The 24,053-nt window shown below is 37.5% G+C and overlaps 1 protein-coding gene across 2 annotated transcripts; it reads left to right on the top strand.

The window, feature by feature from the left end:
- The first annotated feature begins 5,997 nt into the window (after window positions 1-5,997).
- Window positions 5,998-24,036, top strand: xirp1 (xin actin binding repeat containing 1). Of its 2 annotated transcripts, XM_079876264.1 has the most exons (9): window positions 5,998-6,071; window positions 6,345-6,495; window positions 7,221-7,343; window positions 7,427-7,481; window positions 7,564-7,893; window positions 9,665-9,749; window positions 15,607-15,767; window positions 16,040-16,096; window positions 16,827-24,036. In XM_079876264.1, the coding sequence occupies exons 2-9, from the start codon at window positions 6,431-6,433 to the stop codon at window positions 23,796-23,798; spliced, it is 7,848 nt and encodes a 2,615-aa protein (XP_079732390.1). In that variant the 5' UTR covers window positions 5,998-6,071; window positions 6,345-6,430; the 3' UTR covers window positions 23,799-24,036. The 2 variants fall into 2 exon arrangements, with proteins under 2 accessions (XP_079732390.1, XP_079732389.1); XM_079876263.1 differs by lacking the exons at window positions 5,998-6,071; window positions 6,345-6,495; window positions 7,221-7,343; ... (1 more) ...; window positions 7,564-7,893; window positions 9,665-9,749 and adding an exon at window positions 11,836-12,138.
- Window positions 24,037-24,053: the final 17 nt, after the last annotated feature.

Raw genomic sequence — 24,053 nt, 5'->3', positions numbered from 1 at the left:
TAGTATGCAGAGTTAACGTGGAGAGAAGGCAATAGGTTATTAGCTCACAAACTGTACATCTGAGCATAATACACTGGAAAAAATAAGAGTAGAATTTGATGATTTCTCGCTCCAATGAGATATGAGTATTTATCCCCAGCTAATAGTCAATACATCATCAGTTCTTCTGACATTGTCCTTCCACCGTACCAGTACCTTTTCCCCGTGTTGCGGTAAACCGCCCACTGTCACGCCCTCGCCACACGGGAATGAGCGCCAGGTGAAGCTGGTTTCAGTCAGCGTGGCACGCTCCTTGGGCTTTGAAATAGTGCTCTCACTGCTCATTTCATTGTGTACTGTGAATGGCGTGGGCACAGTGGAAACATTGGGTCAAAGACTTTGATCTAAACTGCACGGGATCGCTTTGCATCTGAAGAGACTGCTGGTTTTTCACAGCCAATTGTTTTAAGATGCACGGGTCCCACACTTGAAAGGGGTTCCTTACTTCTGAATTGAACACTGGGTTCCACTCACAAGGATGAGACTTAAGTTGCCTTTTCTCAATTTATTGCAGAATTTCAGTAGATGAAAAACCTTTAAAACCTCACACAACAAACCAGTGTAAATATTTACATCAAAACCTTTAAGTAAACAGGGAGTGGACACATATAGGTTAGTTGTCACAACGAGCGAGAAAGTTTGACATGGAGCACAATCACTCTTGAACCTTCAGAGAATCACCCCTTTATAAAAAATCCTGGACATAGAAGAGTCTGCTGGCAAAAATAGAACACGACAGAGCTCATAATAAAACGAGAATCAACATTGACTTGGCTTTTCGGAGATGGCGAGAGAACTGGGGGATTTGAAATGTTGTAAAAGTGACGCGGGGATGGTGTTTTTATTACTCAACGGGTAAGGTATTTTATTGAACAGATAAATTGCCATATGTAGCTCTCTAACAGAGTTCATTGTAAAGCATTGTGGCAAGCAAGACGAGGCCGAGGGCCGTGAGAGAACGGCGTGAGCCTCCTATCTCACGGAGGAGCTACAGAAACATAAAAGGGCGAGCGACGACAGTGAAGGAGGAGAGAGGACCAGGCCTGGACTTTGTGTTGTGTTAAAACGAGAATCATAAAACGAGAATCAACATTGACTTGGCTTTTCGGAGATGGCGAGAGAACTGGGGGATTTGAAATGTTGTAAAAGTGACGCGGGGATGGTGTTTTTATTACTCAACGGGTAAGGTATTTTATTGAACAGATAAATTGCCATATGTAGCTCTCTAACAGAGTTCATTGTAAAGCATTGTGGCAAGCAAGACGAGGCCGAGGGCCGTGAGAGAACGGCGTGAGCCTCCTATCTCACGGAGGAGCTACAGAAACATAAAAGGGCGAGCGACGACAGTGAAGGAGGAGAGAGGACCAGGCCTGGACTTTGTGTTGTGTTTTGTTCATGTTTTATTATTTGTGTGTGGCTGTCGTCCGTGAGGGGCTGCCACCTTTACTTTCGTTTTGTGTTTATTTGTTTTATGATTATTAAAGACTTTAAAGGGGGGGTGAAATGCTATTTCATGCATACTGAGTTTTTTACACTGGTAAAGAGTTGGATTCCCATGCTAAACATGGACAAAGTTTCAAAAACTAAGTTGTACGTTTGAAGGAGTATTTTTGTTCCAAAAGAAAGTTTTTTTCGAGTATGGCTCTGTCTTACGTAAGATAGGGCGGAATTTCCTTATATGGGTCCTAAGGGCACTTCTCCGGTAAGATCGCGGCCGCGCGCGCACTCATAGACCAGAGCAAGAGAGTGAAAGCAGTTCGCCATCAAAGCGCCCTGCCCGGCTTTTGGGAAGTCAATGTCACCAAAGAAGTGTGTTTTTGGTTGCCAGGGCAAGACAACCCTGCACAGATTCCCAAAGAACCCAGCGTTAAGGAACCCGTGGATGGAGTTTGTTTTCCTGAGCATAAACGGAGTTGTGTAAAGACTGTTGTTCCCTGCATTTCGACGATGATTGTTTTATAAACAAAGCCCAGATCTACGGATTTGCAGATCGTCTAATGCTTAAGGATCGAGCAGTCACAATGATAAAAATTCGCGGTCGTGCGTTGGAACCGGACGGTGAGTAAAACTGTTTGTTGAACAAATGTCTCTGTGTGTTGTCACTAGCTTGGCGCGTTAGCGCCCACACGGCCCGCCCCCAGCCGCTCGTTTTTTTCCGGAAAGACTCGGTACAGCCTATCTTTATGTTAAAAATTTAATAAAACAAAATACTTTTTGGAGATATGAAGGATGCAATATTACTCTATAGGTACTCAAGATTAACAGGAGATTGAGTGAAAATGAGCATTTCACCCCCCCTTTAAATGTTCGCCGGTTCCTGCCTCCTTCTTCCCACAACAATTAACCTTTGTACAAGCATTATCTATTTTTAAGGGTCATATTAATCTGCACAGTCACACAGAGCTGAAGCACAACCAAAACAATGTTCTTCTGCAAAATGCATCCAGTTTTATTTCTTAACCACTAAAGGGACAAAAGTTACATTTGTACCTTTAATATTTATATTCATTACACAGAAGGAGTACTCTATTCTGATTTGCTCAATCGCGTCCATCAGCCATGGCAATGCTGTATATAATTGCCACTACTCTCATGTCTCTCATCACTAACTCTCTTTTGTTTTGTACAAACACAGCTGGTGCCATCTTGCAACTCAGTTATCAAATGAAAATAACTTCTGAGCACTATTAAAGATGAAAGTCCTATCTATGTTGATGAATGCATGACTTCTCCAATCATTTAGTTCACTTAAACCCCATCTCTGCAAGCTCACATTCATCTGCTTCCACCCGCAACACCTACATCTCAAAATCCAATCAACAACCGATGCATAGACAAAAGTCCCCACCCTACATTTTTCCAGTACAATAATCCATTACACTTGGCTATTCGTCACAATATGGAAGAAAAGATATGTTGCTACTTCCATTTCATTGCGACTTTAATTTCCCTGTTGTTGCAGTGTTCATTGCTAGGCTGATTCTTTTAATGCACTATTTTTGTCTTACCGGAAACGTAGCGGAAGATAATGTCCAGGTAAGATTATAAAATAATTTTATCTTGAAAAACAATATTTCGTGTGTTTCATAGTCAATATTTTATAGCCAGTGGACTACATTATTTATACCACAAAATAATCTACTGTACATTATCTCAAAAATAGTGTATTATTGCGTATCAAACTAGGTAATGCTCAATAATACACCATTTATTTAGCGATTTTTTTCTGTGATTTATTTTGCAATTTATCCTTCAAAATAAAATTTAGATTCTATTATTGAGTTGATTCGCAATTCATTTTGAGATAAAATCTAAATTAAGTTTTTTTTTCCTTTAAATTAATTTTAAAAATTTCTTAATTCTTAAATTAAAGTCTCTTCTAAAACAATTTTCAAAAACTGAAGTTATCAATCATCATTGGAATCGTTTTCCTGTTATATACTCATTCATATATTTCAAACTATCTGTCACAAACTCTTTTTTTCCACTGTATTCAAACTGTGTCAACATATGCTGTTTTTTTTGTTTGTTTGTTTTTTCAGTGAATCTCAATCTATCCCCCCTTCACTGAGGCAATCGGCTGTTTTGTAATAGTTAACCTACATTTCCCCCTCTCTCTCAGGTTGCTGCCATTAGCACTTGTGGCCCACTTTCTGTCAAGAAGTGGCCTACATACAAGGAGATTCTGACAAACTTTACAAAGCTGTCGGCACAAAAAGCTCTGGCCTAATTTCTCACCCTTCAATGAATTCAGTCCAATATAGCCACATCTACTCCGCTGATCTCTGCTGTCATGGTGGTATTCTATGAGAAGTACAATACAGTGCTTTTGGACTCCATAAAATTATTCAGCATGTAATAGTGAGTAGCACATTTTCATAGCTATTATTTGTTTATGACTTGAGGCAATGGTGAGTTAAAGACTCTAATCAAATGACTGATAAATACATGTTGGATCTAGATCCAGGTTTAAATACAAAATGCAAATCTAAGATGCAAATCTAATGGCAGTGCCTTTGTGTTTGGCCATTTCAGCAGCAACAGCTATGGATCTGAGTGGTGTATATCTATCCATCTGAATAGACAGGCTGAACTCTTCAAGACTCTTTGTTTGCACTTTTACTTGTGTTGCCATGACAATGTGGTGCACCAGGTGTGTCCTACTCAATCTGCAACTCTACAGGGTACGGAAAAGGATATGGAAGGCAAGCTTACATTGCTTTGTATTTTATCTTTTTTAACTATGCATTTACGTTGTCAGTTCATGCTTTAGAGAAACGTACCAAAAGGCGTAATAAAATGATATGTTCCCTTCAAGTATCAGTAGTCACTTGCATTAATTCTTGTGGTAAATTAAAAGTTGAATTTGTCCTCCTCTGTTGCTCTGACCTACACACACACACACACACACACACACACACACACACACACACACACACACACACACACACACAAAAACATACACATTGGGTTTTCATGTTTTATGGGGACTAGACATAATAATTGTTATAATGTACAATATTTATATTCTATCTCCCTATACTAACCCCTACCCATCACAGAAACCTTTCTGCATTTTTACATTTTCAAAAAACATCACTTACTTACTTTGATTTATAAGTTGTTTTCCTTATGGGGTCCAAAAATGTCCCCACAAGGACAAGGACAAGGATATTGCCATCTTTGTAAGGGACATTTATTAAAAATTAAATAAAAAAAAAGCTTTATGCTTTACAAGACACGCATACATTACAAACACACAAACAAATATAATCTATTCATTTGTAATACAAATGCCCTTCATTTTGTCCTTATAAAACAACTGGTTTATCCTGTTTTAATGATTAATAGTGAGTCATAAAAGCACCAAAAGAGAGATGACTCAGTATAAGACATTGGCTATTAGCAATGTTATCTTCCCCCACATAATTCACTGTATAAAAATGTGACGTATTAACAACACATTCATCCTCTTACGTTGCTCTGACGTCACCACAGGAACAGTGACCATACTATCTGAAGTGAAATGATGTGTGACCAAGCAGGGCTGAATGACGACTGAGGATGTTCATTCTACATGTAAATTAAAAGAATAACAAAGCAAATTATATGTATCGCAAAATGTGGATATGAGTTCTTGTAAAGAAAAGGGAAGAGGAATCTCATTATGAAGTTCAGCATTAGAAAGATCAAAATTACACATGATATAGGCTACGCAAAAAAAAAATGTGTCTCAATTTAGAAAGAGTAGGCTGATTAAAAAAAATGAATCTCCTCAGCTGTTGTTACAGTCATTTTCTTCATTAAGAGCAGCCCATGTCAAGTTTAACAGTCAGTAACGCACCGTAGCTATGTTTACCCAAACCTTTTTGAAGCATGATATATCAGCCCTGAATTTTCCTTCAAAACTTTCATTTTGTGTTCCACAAAAAGAACTAAATAGGCTATATATATATTAAGCAATATTATTATTAATCGACATAAATGCTCTCAACCCTAACAACACTTAGACTGTCGACAATACTTGCATGTAAAAGCAGCTACGGTGTATCCATTAATATGTGTAATATAAATGTATAAATTCGTGGTAACGAGATGGCCATCTAGCGGTGAAGAAACGACATTGAATATGGGTTCCCTGTTCACTATAATATGGCAACGAAAAAGAAAGAAGTCATGAGGAAAGCAGAAAGACTTTTGAAGAGATACATAAAGGGAGAAAGTATTAGTCTTATGTATAGTCTTTGTAACGACATGAGTACAGGTTGCATTAGATTTCTCATTAACAATGTCACAGAACCCCATGATTTAATGTTCACGTATCTAATAGAAAACGTGCATGAGTTTGAATTGCTGTTTTCGCATAGAAGATGTCGCATATAATAGAATTCTGCTGTACTGTTCTGTTTTTGGAATTTAGGATCTCAAATTCCCAATGTTACGGCTACTCTTCACTGCATGACAGAAAGTGCTAAACAACGTTAGGCATTCATTAGTTCATGCAGCGTCTATGAATAGCAAGATGATCCTCAGTGGTAGATGCTAACCTTTACATTCCTCAAGCGTTTTGTCTAGACTAACATCTTACAGCAGACTAACAGCAGACAAACATAACTTGAAACCCTCTTGTTGATGAGGAAATTACCTCAAAGTTGAAGATGAATATGCTAACATGGAAGGAAGCATTTGTTATAGCCTACAACCATTTTATCTTAAATGCCCTACTGAATTATAGATAATATTATCAATACTCTAAATGCATTGTTTAAAGACCTTATTTTACCGTTTATTCAACCCTTGTTTAGAAGGATGGGATGGGAAATAAGTGATCAGACAGTTTTCAGGCTGTAAATGAGGGACTTTGGCCTGTGACAGGAGTGTCTTGTGAGTGATGCTCCAGTTCACACTGCACAGCAGAACAGAAGGGAATGAGGAGCGCAAGACTGATCGCTTAAGGTAACTCTCTAGCTAAAGATGGATTGAGATGATCATTTGTACATCTTTATTTATGGGGAACTTATGGGGTACTTAAAGTCATACACGCATGCTTAGGCTTAATTACTCAAATTTAGGCTAGTGACCATTTAGTCATAAATGGACTGCAGTAACTGTGTAGTGTTTATGTGTACTGATTCTGATTGATATTCCCTGACATATCATCTATTCACTTTCATTTTATTCATGTGTGCACGATTATATGAAAGCTCTCCACTTTTTGCTATTTGCACATATTATGTGCAAATTGCACAATACAGCAAATCTTTCAATGTGTAATTTAACAAAGCATATGAATGATAAACATTAACTGAGTCAGATGAGAAAAGGGCTGACAAGCAGGTGGATCATGTGACCAGAGTCATTTACACACTGTTTTACTGGTTAGACTGGATTAACAAGTGTTTTATATTATATGTTTAGGGCCCTAGCACCGATGGTGTGAGGTCCCTCTTGGAATTGCTCCGTTTATTATTACATTTGTTTGTGTTGTATTGATATATTTATCTATCACAAATGTTTGAATCAAATGATGAATTTCGTTTTAAAAATTCCTTTAACCTTCCTTATTCCTTTAACCTACTGTCTGTGATTTTTAAAATGCATATCATGAGGCACTTTAACAAAAACATGATAGAAAAAATATTTTGTCTTTGATTTATTTACTGATCTGTTTCCACCACTAGGATGAGCTTTACTTTGAGAAGAAGTCAGTCCCTCAGGAGCCTTTCTGGAGGTCATAGTTCATGGTCTACATCAGCGTCGCTGTTTTGGGACAGAAAGACACCTGTGTCTCAGCTTGTTCAAAGGTACGACCATAATCCATCTATTTGCTTTTACTACCGACTCTTTTCTGTGAAGTTTATGGCTGAAACCTGACTCTTTTCTCTAGGTATGAAAGCTGTGTGGAGCTCACAGATGCTGGCAGACAAGAGGCCTGGTCTAAGGTATAACCACTTTGATTTATCGTGTATTAAGCAATACTTTCAATGAAATCCAGCTTACAGGGATGATCTCTGTATCCCACAGTCATCTAGCCTGAGAAGATCAAACCATGAAGAGAGTAAAGTTGAAAGTCTCTGGAGGAGATATGAGTCTCTCAGTGGGGTAAATTCCACTTTGTCCAGAAGTATTTCAATGGACATGTTGCCCCAGCCGGACCAGGTGGGCACTAACTCTCTAAGGGGCCTGTTTGAGTCAAAGAACGCCCTGCGACAGGACTACGCCAGCAGCCCTCGTCTCAACGTCACACCACAGGCCAAAAGCAGCCCAATGAGTCACATTACCTCACCGGGGAGGGAGAAAGGTTATTCTGGTGCTACTACTGTCACCAATGCCAAAAAAGACAAGGCTCATCAGGTGTGTAACAGTCACGTCATGTTTTATTTCTGTTTGTGTTTGACTGAGATGAGCAAGAAAATTGTCCATTATGTATACATAATACAACAAATATAATTTTGGACTTTTTATTTATTTGATTTTTGATTTTCAAATAATACAGACACATACAATAATGTCAATGAACAGACAAACAAACCCAAAGCACTGAGTGATCAACAACTACATATAAAAAAAGGTACATCTCTACCTGCATAGATTATTCAGAAACATGACAGTAAAAGGAAAAGAAATAAAGTCCTCTTGAAACAGGTGGTCAGAGTTTCTGTAGAAAAGAATGCACAGGTTTCCATAGTCTCCAAAATTTGCCCGACTTGTGATTGAGATCACAGGTTCATTTCTCCAAGGGAAAAAAGGCTGATAACTGAGATATACACATGGTAACCGTGGTAACCTGGGGTGCATTTTGGTCTTAAAACTACAATGATTAGAACATTTTTAAAGCAAAAATAAAATGAAATATAAATATTAGAAAAAAAAAGAAAATGATAAACTAACTGAAATAAGTTAAAGCACTAAAATTACTAACATGGAAACAAATCCAAAACTGAAATAAAAACAATAAAAACAAACAAATATGAGATAGGAGTGAAAAATAATAAGTCAATGCTTTTGCGTTCTCTCGCAAATGTTTTGCGTTCCTTCAAGAAACTTTGCGTTCATTCGCAAAACGAGCTAACACACAGTTTCTCGGCAGAACACAAAAGTTTCGCAAACGTATTGACCGTATTGCAGTATTGACATTTATTTTTCCTCCATCTCATATTTTGTTCCTTCACTCATATTTTTTTCCACCACCATGTCCCTTTAGGTGCTCCGTAATTTAAAGGTAAATAGTAATATAAAAATATAAAAAATGATAAAAATTACAATAGCACATACTGTAAATAAATGACTAATAGCATAATTAAACTAAACCGAAAATATAAAAATAAAATATAATTCAGAATATTAATATAATACAAAACTATAAATACTAAAATAACGCAGTTTAGATTCAATTCAATATGAATTCACACATTTCTAAATAAACTAAAACACAAACAATACATAAAAATTAGGGCTGTCAAACGATTAATCGCGATTAATCGCATCCAAAATAAAAGTTTGTTTTTACATAATATATGTGTGTGTATGGTGTATAATTATTTTCTAAATATAAATACACACACATGCATGTATATATTTAAAAATTTGTTATTTATATATAAAATATTTATATATAATATAAATTATATATAATATAAATATATATACACAGTATATACATGCAAATATTTCTTAAATATATACATGCATGTGTGTGTATTTATATATAGAAAATAATTATACACCATACACACACATATATTATGTAAAAACAAACTTTTATTTTGGATGCGATTAATCACGATTAATCGTTTGACAGCCCTAATAAAAATTAATACCTTGAAGTAAATAATACCTTAATATTATTAATATAATATTAATATTATTTATTTAAAATCTCAAAAAGATTTAATGAGAAAGAAAATATTGGTATATATACTGTATAAATCAAACAAATAAGCAGTTCTTTCAATTTAAATGAGGAAAAAATTCAACACATTTTTAAATAAAATAAGATTAACAATACATAATTATACCTTAATATCATTAAAAATATTATCATGAATAATTTGTTATATCTTAAAAATCTCTTTAAAAAAAAAAAAAAAACATGTTTAAAATATGCCCTTGCTTCCCTTGATAGAAAGAAAAACCCTTTGAGACAGTGAGAAGGAGAACAGTCAGTGGAGTTCCTGGATATGTCACCCGATCCTCCACTGGGCTGAATGGTGAGTTGATCAACACATTATAACAAAACCTAATTATTTGTACAACTAGTGTAAATGAGTGAGCATAATCACCAGTTATTTCATTCTTCTTAACTTCTTAACTGTTAGTCAGCTATGTTAGTCAGTAACTATGAGGTCAAAGGTCACTTGAACTTTGTACCCTATGTGAGACAAAACCTTGGCATCTAAAGTGTTCCTACACAAGCATGTGGGGCCATCTGAAGTTCCTGTAGAGAAGGAATCTGCCGGCTGTGTCTGTGTGTTAAAAATATGTCTCAGATAATCCTAACAGAATAGTTTCGACTTACTCACAAGCACAAAATCCTGCCTGCAAATAGTCCTATTTCACAAGTTTTCAATGAGGGTTGACAGCATAAGCTTGTGTTCAGTGCATTCAAGAGACAAAACATACTGCTTAAAATGGCAGTTATGACACTGACCCAATCCACTGACCTTACATTCATCACGCTTGACACGAGTGACACTTTGGACTGGGTTGATTCAGTGTGTTTGGGTTATAGTTGTTTGAAAGGGTTTTGAGAGACCCTTCAGTGTCTGTGCTGTGCCCACCAATGGTGTTTTAGGTTATACAGTGGCCTCAAAGGTTTTTGAAATAATTAAACCACTTTTAACAATGTAAGAATATCATTGCATTAGATAGCAAAAATCATATTAATAAATAAAGCAAATATAATATTTATTACACAAAGATAAATATATAATTGTAATTATTTACATTTAAATATATAAAAATCATATCTTAATTTATTTGTATTAATGCACATTAATTTTAAAGAAAAAGTTGCTCAAGCAACTGCTTTTCACAAAAATAAATATAGTTGGACTTTGTCAAATGTTAGTAAAACATATTAATGTTAATGTGATGAACTGACTTCATACAGACACTACAGTCAAGTATGGGTTAAGCGTCCAAACAATTTTCAGAACTGCTTTACACAATCTTTTGTGTCAAAATACACCCCAAGTTTGTTTATAGTCTTACCCGCAATGCTTCTTCACAACAGAGAGCATATTAAAGCTTAGTTGTGTAGCTTAAAGGAGAACTCCAGTCAATTTTAACATTGAGCTCATTTTTTTGTAAATTTGGAGTGCTGTCCTCTTTTTAAAATGTGCACCCTGTTGACTTCAATGGGGCAAGTTTTAAACCTGCTTTTAGCCTCTTAACATCCTTGATGTGTCATTACAAGTGCCCAGCCATGTGAGTGATTCCTTCAGAGTGAACGCGGGTGAATCTGATTGCAGTAGATGTGAAAGATATGAATAAAAATTATGTTATTTCAGTCAGCGCACATACCTGTATTTACATCCTGTTTTCGGTCGAAGCCCACAGTAGTCGATTGTCGAGTTCACGCGCATAGGTTTAGTACGTACGATCATGCGCCCGAACTCGACAATCGACTACTGTGGACTTCGACCGAAAACAGGATGTAAATACAGGTATGAGCGCTGGCTGAAATAACATCATTTTTATTCATATCTTTCACATCTACTGCAGTCAGATTCACCTGTGTTCACTCTGAAGGAATCACTCACATTGGCTGGGCACTTGTAATGACACATCAAGGATGTTAAGAGGCTAAAAGCAGGTTTAAACATTGCCCCATTGAAGTCAACAGGGTGCAAATTTTAAAAAGAGGATAACACGGTGTAGGCAACACCGATTTTTGTCGTTGTTCTCTGTATTGACAGCACTCCAAATGTACAAAAAAATGAGCTCAATGTTAAAATTGACCGGAGTTCTCCTTTAAACAGAACAGTGTCAGTATAAAGCCTCAAATTTACCACAGGTTGTTTCAACCATTCATAAGTATTAATACTCACAAGTACGTTTATGGCATTAGTCAGTGCCTTAATTATTTTGAGATGTATTAGCAAGCTCTGTAAAGTTCATCTAACGTCACTGGACATAACGTTCTTATTAGCGGTGTTCGGTTTTAGAGTTTTAATATAAACAGCTAAAAATAGAGACTCTTTCTGAACAATCAGCCAAAAAGCCATTGCAATTTATTCACGTAAAATGTATTTCAGTACTTCTCAAACATCCTTTGGCATTAGGAAGCAAATGTAGGCTAATGTGGGAATTGTGCTCAAGGGGGTTCCCTGTACCCCAGTCACTTCCAGAACCACTGATTGACTCAGGCGTGTGGAATACCGCCCATGCTGCTTCCAAAATAGCAGGCTGGCCTCATCACGCTCTGCAGTGAGCAGTGATAAAAATCAGCTGTCACCCCTTAGAGAGGGACAGAGTGAGACAGGACTACTGCTACAGACAGCATCAGAGTCAGACCAACACAAGTCATCACCTGCGGAAATACACAAGACTTTAAAGACAGCAAAGACCTGCTATCTGGAACCGGCAATTCACTCTGTGAGTACAGGAATCAGTGTGGACAGGAATTATAGAAATTCAAATATTATAGTATAAACATAATATAGCATATTAAAGGGATAAAATAGCATACATTTAAATATTTTTCCTTTATTTTAGCAGAACATTGTGATTGATTGTCATTGACTCAAAGTAATGCCAGTGAATTGATGGCAAAATGATCCAATTATGTTGAACGACATGTCTTCAGATGATAATTGCCTAAAATGTATAATAATTAACCCAGAGTAAAGAATATGAGAACAGTTACATAATTTATACTGTTCAATTTAACCTGAGTTCTAACAACAAGCCTGTTAAAGTAACATTTTGAACTACACACACACACACACACACACACACACACACACAACTGTTTAAAAGTTTGGGGTCTTGTGTTCACCAAGGCTGCATTTATTTGATCAAAAATACAGTAAAACAGTAATATTGTGAAATATTATTACAATTTAAAATAACAGTTTTTTGTTTTAATATACTTTATAATGTAATTTATTCCTGTCATACAAAGCTGAATTTTCAGCATTATTACTCCAGTCTTCAGTGTCACATGATCCTTCAGAAATCATTCTAATATGCTGATTTGATGCTCGTGAAACATTTATTCTTATAAACAATGTTGAAAACAGTTGAGCTGCTTCATATTTTTGTGGAAACGTATACTTTTTTTCAGAATTATTTGATGAATAGAAAGTTAAAAAGAATATAATTTATACAGTAGTGACAAAAAGTGATGTCCGGAGGGAATATTCGTTTGTTTGTTTTTTATGACACTACAAGTTCAATTAAACAATCAGAATATGAGGTAAATATTTTATATATGAAGGAAAAACAAAGGGTGGGATTATTTTACTATGAAAAAAAATGCATAAACAAAAAGCTACATACAAAATAATCAGTTATTAATATTTTGTTGGTTCTCTCATGTTTTTGTATGTGTTCATAATTTCTTTGTAGCACAATTTGGCGTTAATCATTGCGTTCATTCATTGCGTTATCACCGCAAATAAAAAAATTGACACAAAGCACAACTACGCAATATAATTACAAAATCGTTAACAAAGAGTGTGAAGATTTTTCCCAGGCCGGACATCACTATTAGCCACTAACAATATAAAAGTCTTTACTGTCACTTTTGATCAATATAATTCATCCTTGCTGAATAAAAGTATTAAAACAAAATTTTATCTTACCAACCCTAAACATTTGAACGGAAGTGTATACAACACCTGAAATCACCTTGTTGAATATGCAGTGGCTAATATCGTGACAGACAGAAGTGCCAGCTAAATATGCCATGATCGAACCTGCACTATTTTAAGCAGTGCTTTTAAGTTGTTGTGTTTTTAACAAGACCTTTGAGCGCTCACAGGAAACCAAGGAAGGCAGCTGACGAGAATAAATACCAAGCGCATATCACAATAATTTGGACAGCTGTCAGCAGCACAAAAGAACTCACATTCTAGGACACTAATAGCTGTGCCCTCCATGAATGGGGGCTGGTCTCTGTCAAACTTTCATTCAGCTGAATGAAAGTTCTTTGAAATACATATCTAAGATATCAAATGAATTGTATCACAGATGTAAATAAATGTTTAGATCATTTGACCCAAATTAAATCATTATACAAGGAAGCAGGCAGAGATGGGCACTGTTTACAACTCCACAGAGGCCTTTGATCATGTCCATATCTATACGTTACAATTCCTTAACTACACCTTTTATGTCTGATTAGGCTTAAAGGAAATGCAAGCAGGCACTTTTATCACATGACAGCGTCACAAAGATCAAGCCAAACACAGTGCAGTTTACACAGTATTCTCATTTAAATCCTTAGTAAAAATGTTACGTGTAGCTGCTGCTGCTTTATAAAATGAAACATTTGTTATCTTAGTAATTTGACAAGATGCTTCAGTTCTGTTCTTTACAAATCGGAGAGCACAATATTTAGACTCACTCTTCTAAACGGTTAACGTCTAGCTAGACCTCAGTATTGTATGGCCCTGTTATTCTCTGTGCTCATCCAGCTATGCAAACGTTTTAAGCCCAGACTCGTGAGTGGCGCCAGTGATGGGCCCTGTCCTTTTGTCCCATGAGAGCTTACAGAGTGAAAAACAGAGGTATGCTCGAATATAATCATTAGTTACAGCTGACAGACCTGTGCTGCCTCTAGTGCTCCTGACCTCACAGGGAAGGCTTTTGTTTAGATCATGCCTACTGCAGCTTTACAATAATCCAATGTGCCAAGTCTTCTTTTGCGGCTCCAAACCGTAATTACATCACACATCGTCATGAATAATAAGTGATACACTGTAATTCAGCATTCAGAAACAATAAGACTTCTCTCAGTTCACATCAAGCAAACAGGTTTTTATTGTTTGCTAAGAATGAACTAACTAACAAACTTTAGGTATTAGCTAAATAACCAATTTCTTTCATATTCTGAATCTGATCATTTGCTTTCTTGATATACAGTACTATTATTTTGTGACCATTTTAAAACCATGCTAGCAAAATATAATTCCCAATGTAAAAGGTAAGATAGAAACATGAATCAGGGAAGCTTTGTCACAGTGTTTTGTCCCCTGAGAATGAGAAACGTTAAAAAGGGTCACAATTCAGCTGACACATGGTTGTTCCTTTTTGACATTTTACAATGGCGTGCAGGCCACTGTTTTTGTTTAGTTAGATGTCATGCTAAGAAATACAATCAAATTGTAACAGTACATCTGAGAACAGACAACTATTGTAGCCTAACAAGTGTAATTTTTAAAAATGCATTAAAAAATGTAATTTTTCTTGCAATTAGACAGTCTTACACATATAGCCTACTATGTGTGGAGCTGAATAGTTTCCATAGGTCCTTGAGGTATAATAATAACCCACAGATAAAAGCATACCAACACCAGCTCCAGTCTATTTATACACACCACTATCAGAGCCATTAGATGGCCAAGGAACTGGGTCAGGTCAGTCTTGTTTTATTTCTAGCCTACTTCTGGATTATTATTCAACATTTTATGCTTATGATCACAAAATTATTTTTAAAAAAATAAGTAACATGCCACAGATATTTTTGCTTCTGGTAGTTTCTGTCGCATTTAGTTTGCATACAGACCTCACAAACAGCTGTTATTAAAATGTTTAACACACATTCAAAATTTTAAATAATCTACAAAATGCAGTTAATATATAATGCATGCTAATAAATAAATAATGAACAAATAAAGCAAATGTTTCCAAAATTTCCATTCACCAGGGAATACCAAAACAAAAGTCATCTACTATCAAAAGTCAAAAATTTCAAAAGCAAAAGATGATAAACCATAAATCAAAAACATACACAATCAATAAACTAACAATTAATGATATAGGCTACATTTATTTAAACAACTCCGACAAGTTGCGTATGCAATTAATGAGTCTATATTTGTGTCTTGTGTGAATTAGATGAGAGGAGACATTTAAAAAAAGACCAGAGACAATCTGCCTCCTATCAAGAGCACAAACAGAAGTACTCCTCCTCTCCTATCCAGAGCGTGAAAGATAGATCTGCCCTTTACCTCTCAAAGGTAGCAGCTGCAGACTCCTCAGGATCCATCAAACAGCAAGTGAGTGCTCATTGCATCTGTCATATCACTCACAGCACACAGACATCGGTAAGGTCAAGTTCTCAGACTGAATCACTCGCATGCACACAATGCTGTAAAGTCTGGTCCACACTCATTTTACAGTACAGTATAGTACAGTAAGTCTTCTGGTGGCCAGTGTTTTCCTCAGTCACTGAATAAGTAATGTGTTGTGAAAAACAGCTTCATGCAAATCAAATCTTAAGTTTTCTATGAAAAATGAGTAGGAATAATTAATCATGCTTCTTTCTCAGGGCAGTGTGGTCCAAGAACACCTGATCTCAAGCGGAAAGAAGAAACAACAAAGCAAGGTATGAACAATAGTTTTTGCTGACTTTCTAAGTCTGCTGTGTGACTAATGACTAATGCTAATAGGTGCTGTGTGACTAATTTAGAAACAAACATAATAAAGATACTCTTTGTGACAGTCTTAGTATATTAAAAAAGTGCTTTATTACCATGTTTCCAAACAAACTTAAAAAATGTAAATATCCATAATTAAATCAGATTCACAAACATGGTAAGTAATGTGGTAAAGATGTAGTCTTGTTAATGACATGGTTTGTGATACAGTGAAAGTAAAGTAGACATAGGAGGTAAAATCCCATAACCATATTGACAATTTGTAGTGTTTTTGAAAATTCCTCAAACATAAAAATCCCAATACATTTTATGATATTTTTGCATGTAGTTGGCATTATAGCTGGATTTTGGTTACAATGAATTATACTCTAGAAATATTCTTGTTACTATTCTCTCAAGTTTTTTCCCTAAAATGTGTGGAAATGTGAAACTTCATTTGTTATGGAGCATTCATTTTGTACTAACAAGGCTGAAAACCATGAATGAAGTCAAACCTCACATGAATACGTGTGCAGTGAACTATTCCCTACTAAACACAGAAAAAGGTAAAGTATGGCTTTTAAGCTTAAAAATACTAACTTTTAACTATGTTTTTAATTAAGAGTTTACAATTGACAATTTATTTCATTGCATTGTGGAGAGTAACTTGAGCCTTCATACTTCTTCTTTGCATCCAAGATGGCAGAAGTAGCCAAAAAGATAAAAGTGACCGATCCAGCCAGTGGAGATGATGATTTCCCTCCCCCTCCACCTCCTCTACCAAGACCTCAGGTTCTGGAGTCACTTCAAAAGGACCTAAGCCAAAACCTACTCCCCGTACCACCTCCAAAAGAAACCTTCTCAGAGTTCTACCAGCAACGGCAAAAAAACGAACTGAAGCGTATTTTTAAACACATTCATCCTGAATTGAAGATGAATCTTGATGATGTTGTAGATGATGAACTAATAGATGCAATAAATCCCCAATCAGTAGATGCAGCATATCAGGGGGAAGTCCAATCCATGCGCTGGATATTTGAGAACTGGACTCTTGACAATATTGGAGACCCACATGAAACAAAAAAATTACTTGATGAAGAAAATCTTCAAGGTGGGGATGTGAGGAGCAAATCCTCACTGTTTGAGCATTCAGTGTTTGATGGTCAATGCACAACAGCTGATGAGAGACCAGGTGTAGTCAAAGGAGATGTTCGCACAGCCACCTGGTTGTTTGAGACACAGCCTCTAGACTCAATCAGTAAGTCAAAGATGGAGGATGAGGAAATAGTGGAGGTCGTACTGAAGGAACCCGTTCAGAAGGGAGACGTGAGAGGTGCACGTCTCCTGTTTGAATCCAAACCTTTGGACGCTTTAGGCCGCTGTTGCTCTGTTGAAGACCAACACTTCCTAATGCTCAAATCAGAACTCCATGAGAATAAAGGAGATGTGAAAAAAACCGTCAAACTCTTTCAAGCAGATCCTTGTTGTGCGCTTAGGGATAGCAGTGGCAAAATCCATGAAATCAAATCAATCTGTAGAGAAGAAATCCAAAGTAGTGACTTTAAAACAGCACGTTGGCTTTTTGAAACTCAACCCTTGGACCACATTAATAAAGGAGCTGGTGTGCAGATCATTCGGGGGATCTCACTTGAGGAAGCCCAGAAAGGTGGTGTTGATCAGAAGAAATGGATGTTTGAGACGCAACCACTTGATGCAATTCATGAAGGTGTTGTGGAAGAACAAAAGTTCAAAGGAACAGTGGAGGACATCTCTGGGGAAGCAGATGTTCATAAACTAAAGCAGCCTCTGTCATCTCTTAAAGGAGAGTCTGTGGGTGAAGTTTCAGAGAAGGAGGAAATTGTTGGAGGAAATGTAGGATCCACCCTATGGCTTTTTGAAACTCAGCCCATGGACACTCTGAAAGACAGCTATGAGGTAGGACATCTCCAGAAAGTTATGGTGTCAAGTGATGAAAAAGGAGAAGTTAAAGACAAAAAGCTGCAGTTTGAGAAATTCAGTGTTGGTAAAACAACAGGTGATAGTGGAAACAAAGTTCAAAATGATGAGAAAGGAGATGTGAAGACTTTCAAGGACCTTTTTGAAACATTACCTCTTAGTCATATCTCTGTGAAAGCAGAGAGTCAAATCCACGACATTGCAGCCGGGGATGTCAAAGGCAACCGTTCACGGTTTGAAATCACACCATTGTATGCAATTAAAGACTGTGCTGGAAATTTCCATGAGGTTACGACTGTCAGTAGAGAAGAATGCATCAAAGGAAATGTACAGAATTACAAATGGATGTTTGAGACAAGACCCTTAGACCAATTTGAAGAATGTAGCGGACAAGTAGAGCTCATCAAGGGCATTACAAGGCAAGAGGACCTGACAGGTGACGTGAGGACAGCTAAATGGATGTTTGAAACACAACCTTTGGATTGCATAAATTTAAAGAGTGAGAAAGGAGCAAACTCAACAGTACCAACAGAAGAATTTCAAAAGGGTAATGTGAAGACGTGCAAATGGCTGTTTGAGACACAACCAATGGACATTTTGTATGAGAAATCAGAAAAGAACCAGGATGTAGAACCAGTACCAAAAGCCGATGTGAAGTCACACACTTGGCTTTTTGAAACACAGCCATTGGATAACATTAAAGACAAGGAGGACTTCAGTTTGAAATTGTGCAGTACTGTGCAGGAAGACATAAAGAGTGATGTGAATGTGAAGACAGTGAAACACCTGTTTGAAACAGAGACTTTGGACAGAATAACAAAGCAAACAGATTCTGGCCAAAATGTAAGATATGTTAGTCAGGTGGATGTCCAGTCTGGAGATGTCTCTAGTGTCAAGGAAATCTTTGAATCCAAGTCACTTCATGAAATAGGAAGTGAATGCATCAAAGTGTCTGAGGAGAAGAAAAACGAAATTCAGTCAGGATCAGTCCACAAATTCACTTGGCTGTTTGAGAATCAGCCTATAAGCAACATTAATGAGAAAGAGGACAGATTAACTCACAGTGTCAGTGATGTTGAGGGTGGTGATGTTGGAAGCAAGAAGTTTATTTTCGAAACTTTCTCTCTGGACAAAATCCAGGATAAAGAGGAACTACTCGAACACCAGTCAATGAGTGTTGAGAAGCCCATGAACAGTAGCGGTAATGTGAAATCCAGCACAATGCTTTTTGAATCACAGCCGTTATATGCTATAAGAGACAAGGACGGACAGTTTCATGAAGTTACCACTGTAAAGAAAGAGGAAGTGATGAGAGGAGATGTCAGGGGCGCGAGGTGGATGTTTGAAACCAAGCCACTGGATACTATTCAAGCAGACAAAGAAATTTACGTCATCCGCGCAGTTACACAAGAGGATGTGTGCAAGGGGGATGTGAAATCAGCACGCTGGAAGTTTGAGACTCAGCCTCTTGACTCCTTCGAAGGACGAGAAGGGCCTTCGGTGAGGGTTGTTGAAGATATAAGCAATGGAAACAGTGTGCAACAAAGCAAGCAACTTTTTGAGACTGAGCAAGCTGCCCAAAAAAAGTATGTGCGAATGGTGAGCGTTACAGACGTTCAACAAGGTGATGTACGTACCTCAACCTGGCTGTTTGAGAACCAACCTTTTGATACTCTTAAAGGTGAGCCAGATGAGCAGAATGCCTTGACAACTGTACATCGAGAGGATAATGCAAAGGGAGATGTGAAACGCTGCACTTGGTTATTTGAATCACAGCCCTTGGATAAAATAAAGATAGATGAATCAACTGATTCATCAAAGGAAGAGTTTGTTTCATCAAAGGAAGAAATCCCCAAGGCAGATGTCAAAAGCACAACATGGTTATTTGAGACCACACCGCTGGACAAAATCACTGTAGAGAGTGTGACAGACACACTCTGTCGCCTTTGCCAGTATTCATTCATTCATTCAAGTGGAATCATCATCCAGGCAAATGATTATAAGTACGTAAACATGGCAAAATATCAAATTGTGAACAATGAGGAGACCAAAGTTCAAAAGGAGGAAGTTGTTGAGGGAAACATCAGGAAAATAATGCTGCAGTTACTGTTCAAACCGAACCTGAAACCTAAAGTTGTTCTACTTAAAGAGGATGAACAAGGCAAGATGCACAGCACAGTGCTTGAAATCCCATTTCAACAGCCTGGATGTGCAACTAACCCTGAGGCAGAGTGCAAGACCCAAGAAACAGTTAAAATTATTGAGAGCTTGTTGGTTCAACAAAAAACAATCAAGACAGGCTTGGTGATGCAAGAATCGGAAGGTGGGCAGCCAGAGATGACTGTGTATTCCCTCCACTGTCAAAGCAGCCTGACTGAGTCACACGACATCGCACGAGGAGATGTCAAGTCCACTATTGGCAACCTCCTTGCCACAGTCCACAGCCAGCAGACCAAACCATCTTGCAGACTGGAACAAAATGAAAGGGGGAATGTTGGTCTGTATCGAAGCTGCATTGAAAAGGGCGACCTTAAGAGTCTACAGCGAGATCTTTCTGAGGAGGAACCAGCAGCCTCCAGTATAGACCAAATTGAAATTGTTCAAGGTGATGTAAAGGAAGCAAAGCGACACCTAAATCAACAAAGAGACCAAGCTGAAAGAACAATCTTGGATGTTGTACCAGGAGATGTTAAGAATGTAAAAAAGGTTTTCTCAGAGGTCTGCACAGACCTGGATGTTGGAAACTGCATGTCAAGGGAGGAGATCATCAGAGGTGATATTTTGTCGGCCATGCAGCAACTTGATGAGGCAGTCAAGCAGCCAGTCATGATCCAGAAAGAGGAAATTGTTTCTGGGGACATTAAGGCAACGCTTGAATCCTTGGAGCGGGCAAAACAACAAAGCTTGCACATGGAGCGTGAGGTCATCAAACCAGGCACCATTTATGATCTGAATATAGAGGCAGAAGAATTGTGCTCAGAAGAAAATGAAAGGAAATTAATTAAGGAGGAAATCATTTCAGGGGATATTAAGGCTGCCAAAAGGTCCCTGGAGAGAGCAAAGAACCAAAGCATGAGAGTAGAACGAGAACATGTCGCTCCTGGAAAGCTGTGTAATCTAAATGAATCATCTCAGTCTCAAAGCATCACAACAGTGGAGCAGTCTACAACATCCTCCTTGAGTAACCAGCGGATTACAACAACATTTCGAAAGGTTAGTGACATAGAGAATGATCAGGGATCCACCGAAATAGTGTGTTGTCAGAATGAAGTGGGAGGGAGAAAAAATATAATAGATATTAGTATAGAAAATGGCTCAACAGTCCTAGATAACACTCTTCAGGTTTCAGAGTTAGAGCCAGATATTGTTAAAGGTGATGTGAAGGCTGCTATACAGTCTTTAAGAAGTGCTGCAGTAGAGCAGAGAAATGTAGACAGAGAGCAAGTTGTTGGAGGTAATATGCAAGAGACACTCCAGTCTCTCGAGAGATCTAGCATAAATATTTCTAAAGGAGATTACAAGGCAGCAATGTTATATAGACAATCTGGACAGACACAAAGCAAGATGACAAATGACTCAGGGACTAAATGCAAGCAGAGTTTTGATAATTTGCCTTCATCTGACACTCAATTGTCTTCTTCGGTTTCAGTGACAGGAAGTGAGCATCTGATCATCTCGGCAGTGAATTCAGAATCTGTTAACTCCAGCATGGACAATTCAAAGCTCTCTTGCACTTTTGCAGAGAAAGATGATAATCCACCACCCATCCCTCCAAAAACTGGCCATCAGGTTAAAAATCAGAAGCCAGTTATTCCACCAAAGCCATTGCACATCACCACCAGCTCCGAACACATTGCAGAAAAAACACAAATTTGTCCAAGCTCACCTGATTGTCTAATTAATAAGCAGACTCCAACAATCCCACCCAAAGTGATTGCCAACAAGAAAACGTTTTCGCATAAAAAAGAAACCGCAGAAACTTCAAACAAAGTTAATGACAGGCAATGCAACATTCATGAACCAGGTCAAAGGACAAACTTAACAGACCATGTGGGTTTTCAGAAGATACAGTACACTGAGCAATGGGTTCAAAATTCCCACATGCAACATATGGACACTCCATCAGTCAGCGAAACTCATGATGAAGGTTCCTTTGCTTCTAATAGAATAGGAATGGAGAAAAATGTGATTCAGAGGATAAATGCTGCAGAAGAGATCAAGATGTGTATGCAGAGTTATTCAAAGGACAATAATGAACTAAACAATGGGTTTAAGATTGCACTTCAGAATTTTGGGGAAAAGAAAACAACTATGGACACAACCCCAACTTTCTCAAAGAAAATTAAAGTTGTGCAAAACAAAACCATACAGGAACAGGCTAAAACTTTCAAAGAGAACACAAATAAAGTTGAGTTACACTTCGCCTGCAAAGACACCCCTTCAACACCTGAAAAACATGAAGTTCCTTCAAAGTACGATCAAACCATTAAAGAGCACAATGATTCTGAGAACAAAGTTGTTTTGAGAGAAAAGAAAGCAAGGAGAGAGACAGAAGATGAGCGCCACCAGAGGCTCTCCATCCACAAAGACGAGATCATGAGGGGCAACGTAAAAGCAGCCATGGAGATATTTGAAAACCTTATGAGACGAGAAGAGCTTAAGATCATTTTGTCAAAAGTTCAAGAAATAGAGGGGGAGACCTGTGAGGTGGATGTTAAATCTCTGAAGACTTTGTTTGAGAATGTGCCTGCTTGGATTACTAATCCAATAAAAAGTATGAAATGCAGACATTTTCCAAGAGCTGGCACAGAGACGGAAGGCTTAAGAGATGATGTAGAGAGCATATCCTCCGTTGAGGCCGCATTTGAGGACCTAGAGAAAGCAAGCATGGACATCATCAATTTGAAAGAACAAACATTAGCTAAACTCTTGGACATAGAGGAGGCAATAAAAAAGGCTCTGTACTCTGTCTCAAATTTAAAGTCAGAGGCAGACATTGCAGGGTTGTCAGGTCTGTTTAGTGAATCCTTAAATGTTGATAATGTCTCTCCAAGTACTAAAAACATTAGGAAAATTAGCATTGTGTCCAGCAAAGCAAAACCTGTGCAACCTAAACAGGCACAGAGCAGTGATAACAGGGGTCTGCCCAAAGAAGCACCACATGTACATCAAGTTCAAATGGGAAAAACATGCTCAAACATCCCCTCCTCTCCTTCATTTATTTCCATTCATTCTGCTGCAAGAAAACCAGTGGAGTCACCCACGTCACCACAGCCTCTCTCAGACAAATCAAAAGCAAATGACCAACCTAATGCAGTTAGCTCCATCACACAGTCCTCCCCTGAGAAAATCTCAGTCAGCCACGTTTGTAGCCCTCCAAGTCCTAGAAGGAAAATCAGCGTTCTTGAAGTACAGCGAGTTCCTGAGGTTGCAAGTGGAATCATTGGCACTAAAACTGTCAGTGAGAAATATGAAGAGATAGGTTGCTTTGGGAATACTTACTTTTCCTCCAAAAGATCCACATTTGTAACCAGGCAGTCAGAGACAGAATTATCTTCCTCATATGATGTAGTTACCAATCCAGGGAGGTATGAAGGAATGACTTCACCTGTTTTGCAAAGGTCTGGCCAGACCTTCTCCTCAAATTCTCTGTGTAAAAGCAAAGACAGGAAAGTGTTTGTAACTTTCGGCCATCCCAACACAGAAAAACATTAGCCAAGCTGCCCATTCTTTTTGTAACAATATTTTGTCATTTTTATTTGCATATTTCTATTTAAAATACATATATATTAGATTTATTGATCCTTTTTATGTGTGTAAAATAAACGGTTTTATTGTGGTGCTTTATTTAAGAGAAAGTTTTTTGTACTGTTGCAATTAAGTGTTAATGTTAAATATTTATGTTTGTTTCAAAAACTGTATATCATATAAAATAAAATACACTTACAAAGCAGTATTTGTTATTATTTT

The sequence above is a fragment of the Squalius cephalus genome, assembly GCF_949319135.1.
Source record: "Squalius cephalus genome assembly, chromosome: 7".
NCBI classification, from domain to species: domain Eukaryota; kingdom Metazoa; phylum Chordata; class Actinopteri; order Cypriniformes; family Leuciscidae; genus Squalius; species Squalius cephalus.
Note: the sequence above shows the minus strand (reverse complement) of the source record. Positions and strands in the feature narration are given on the sequence as shown.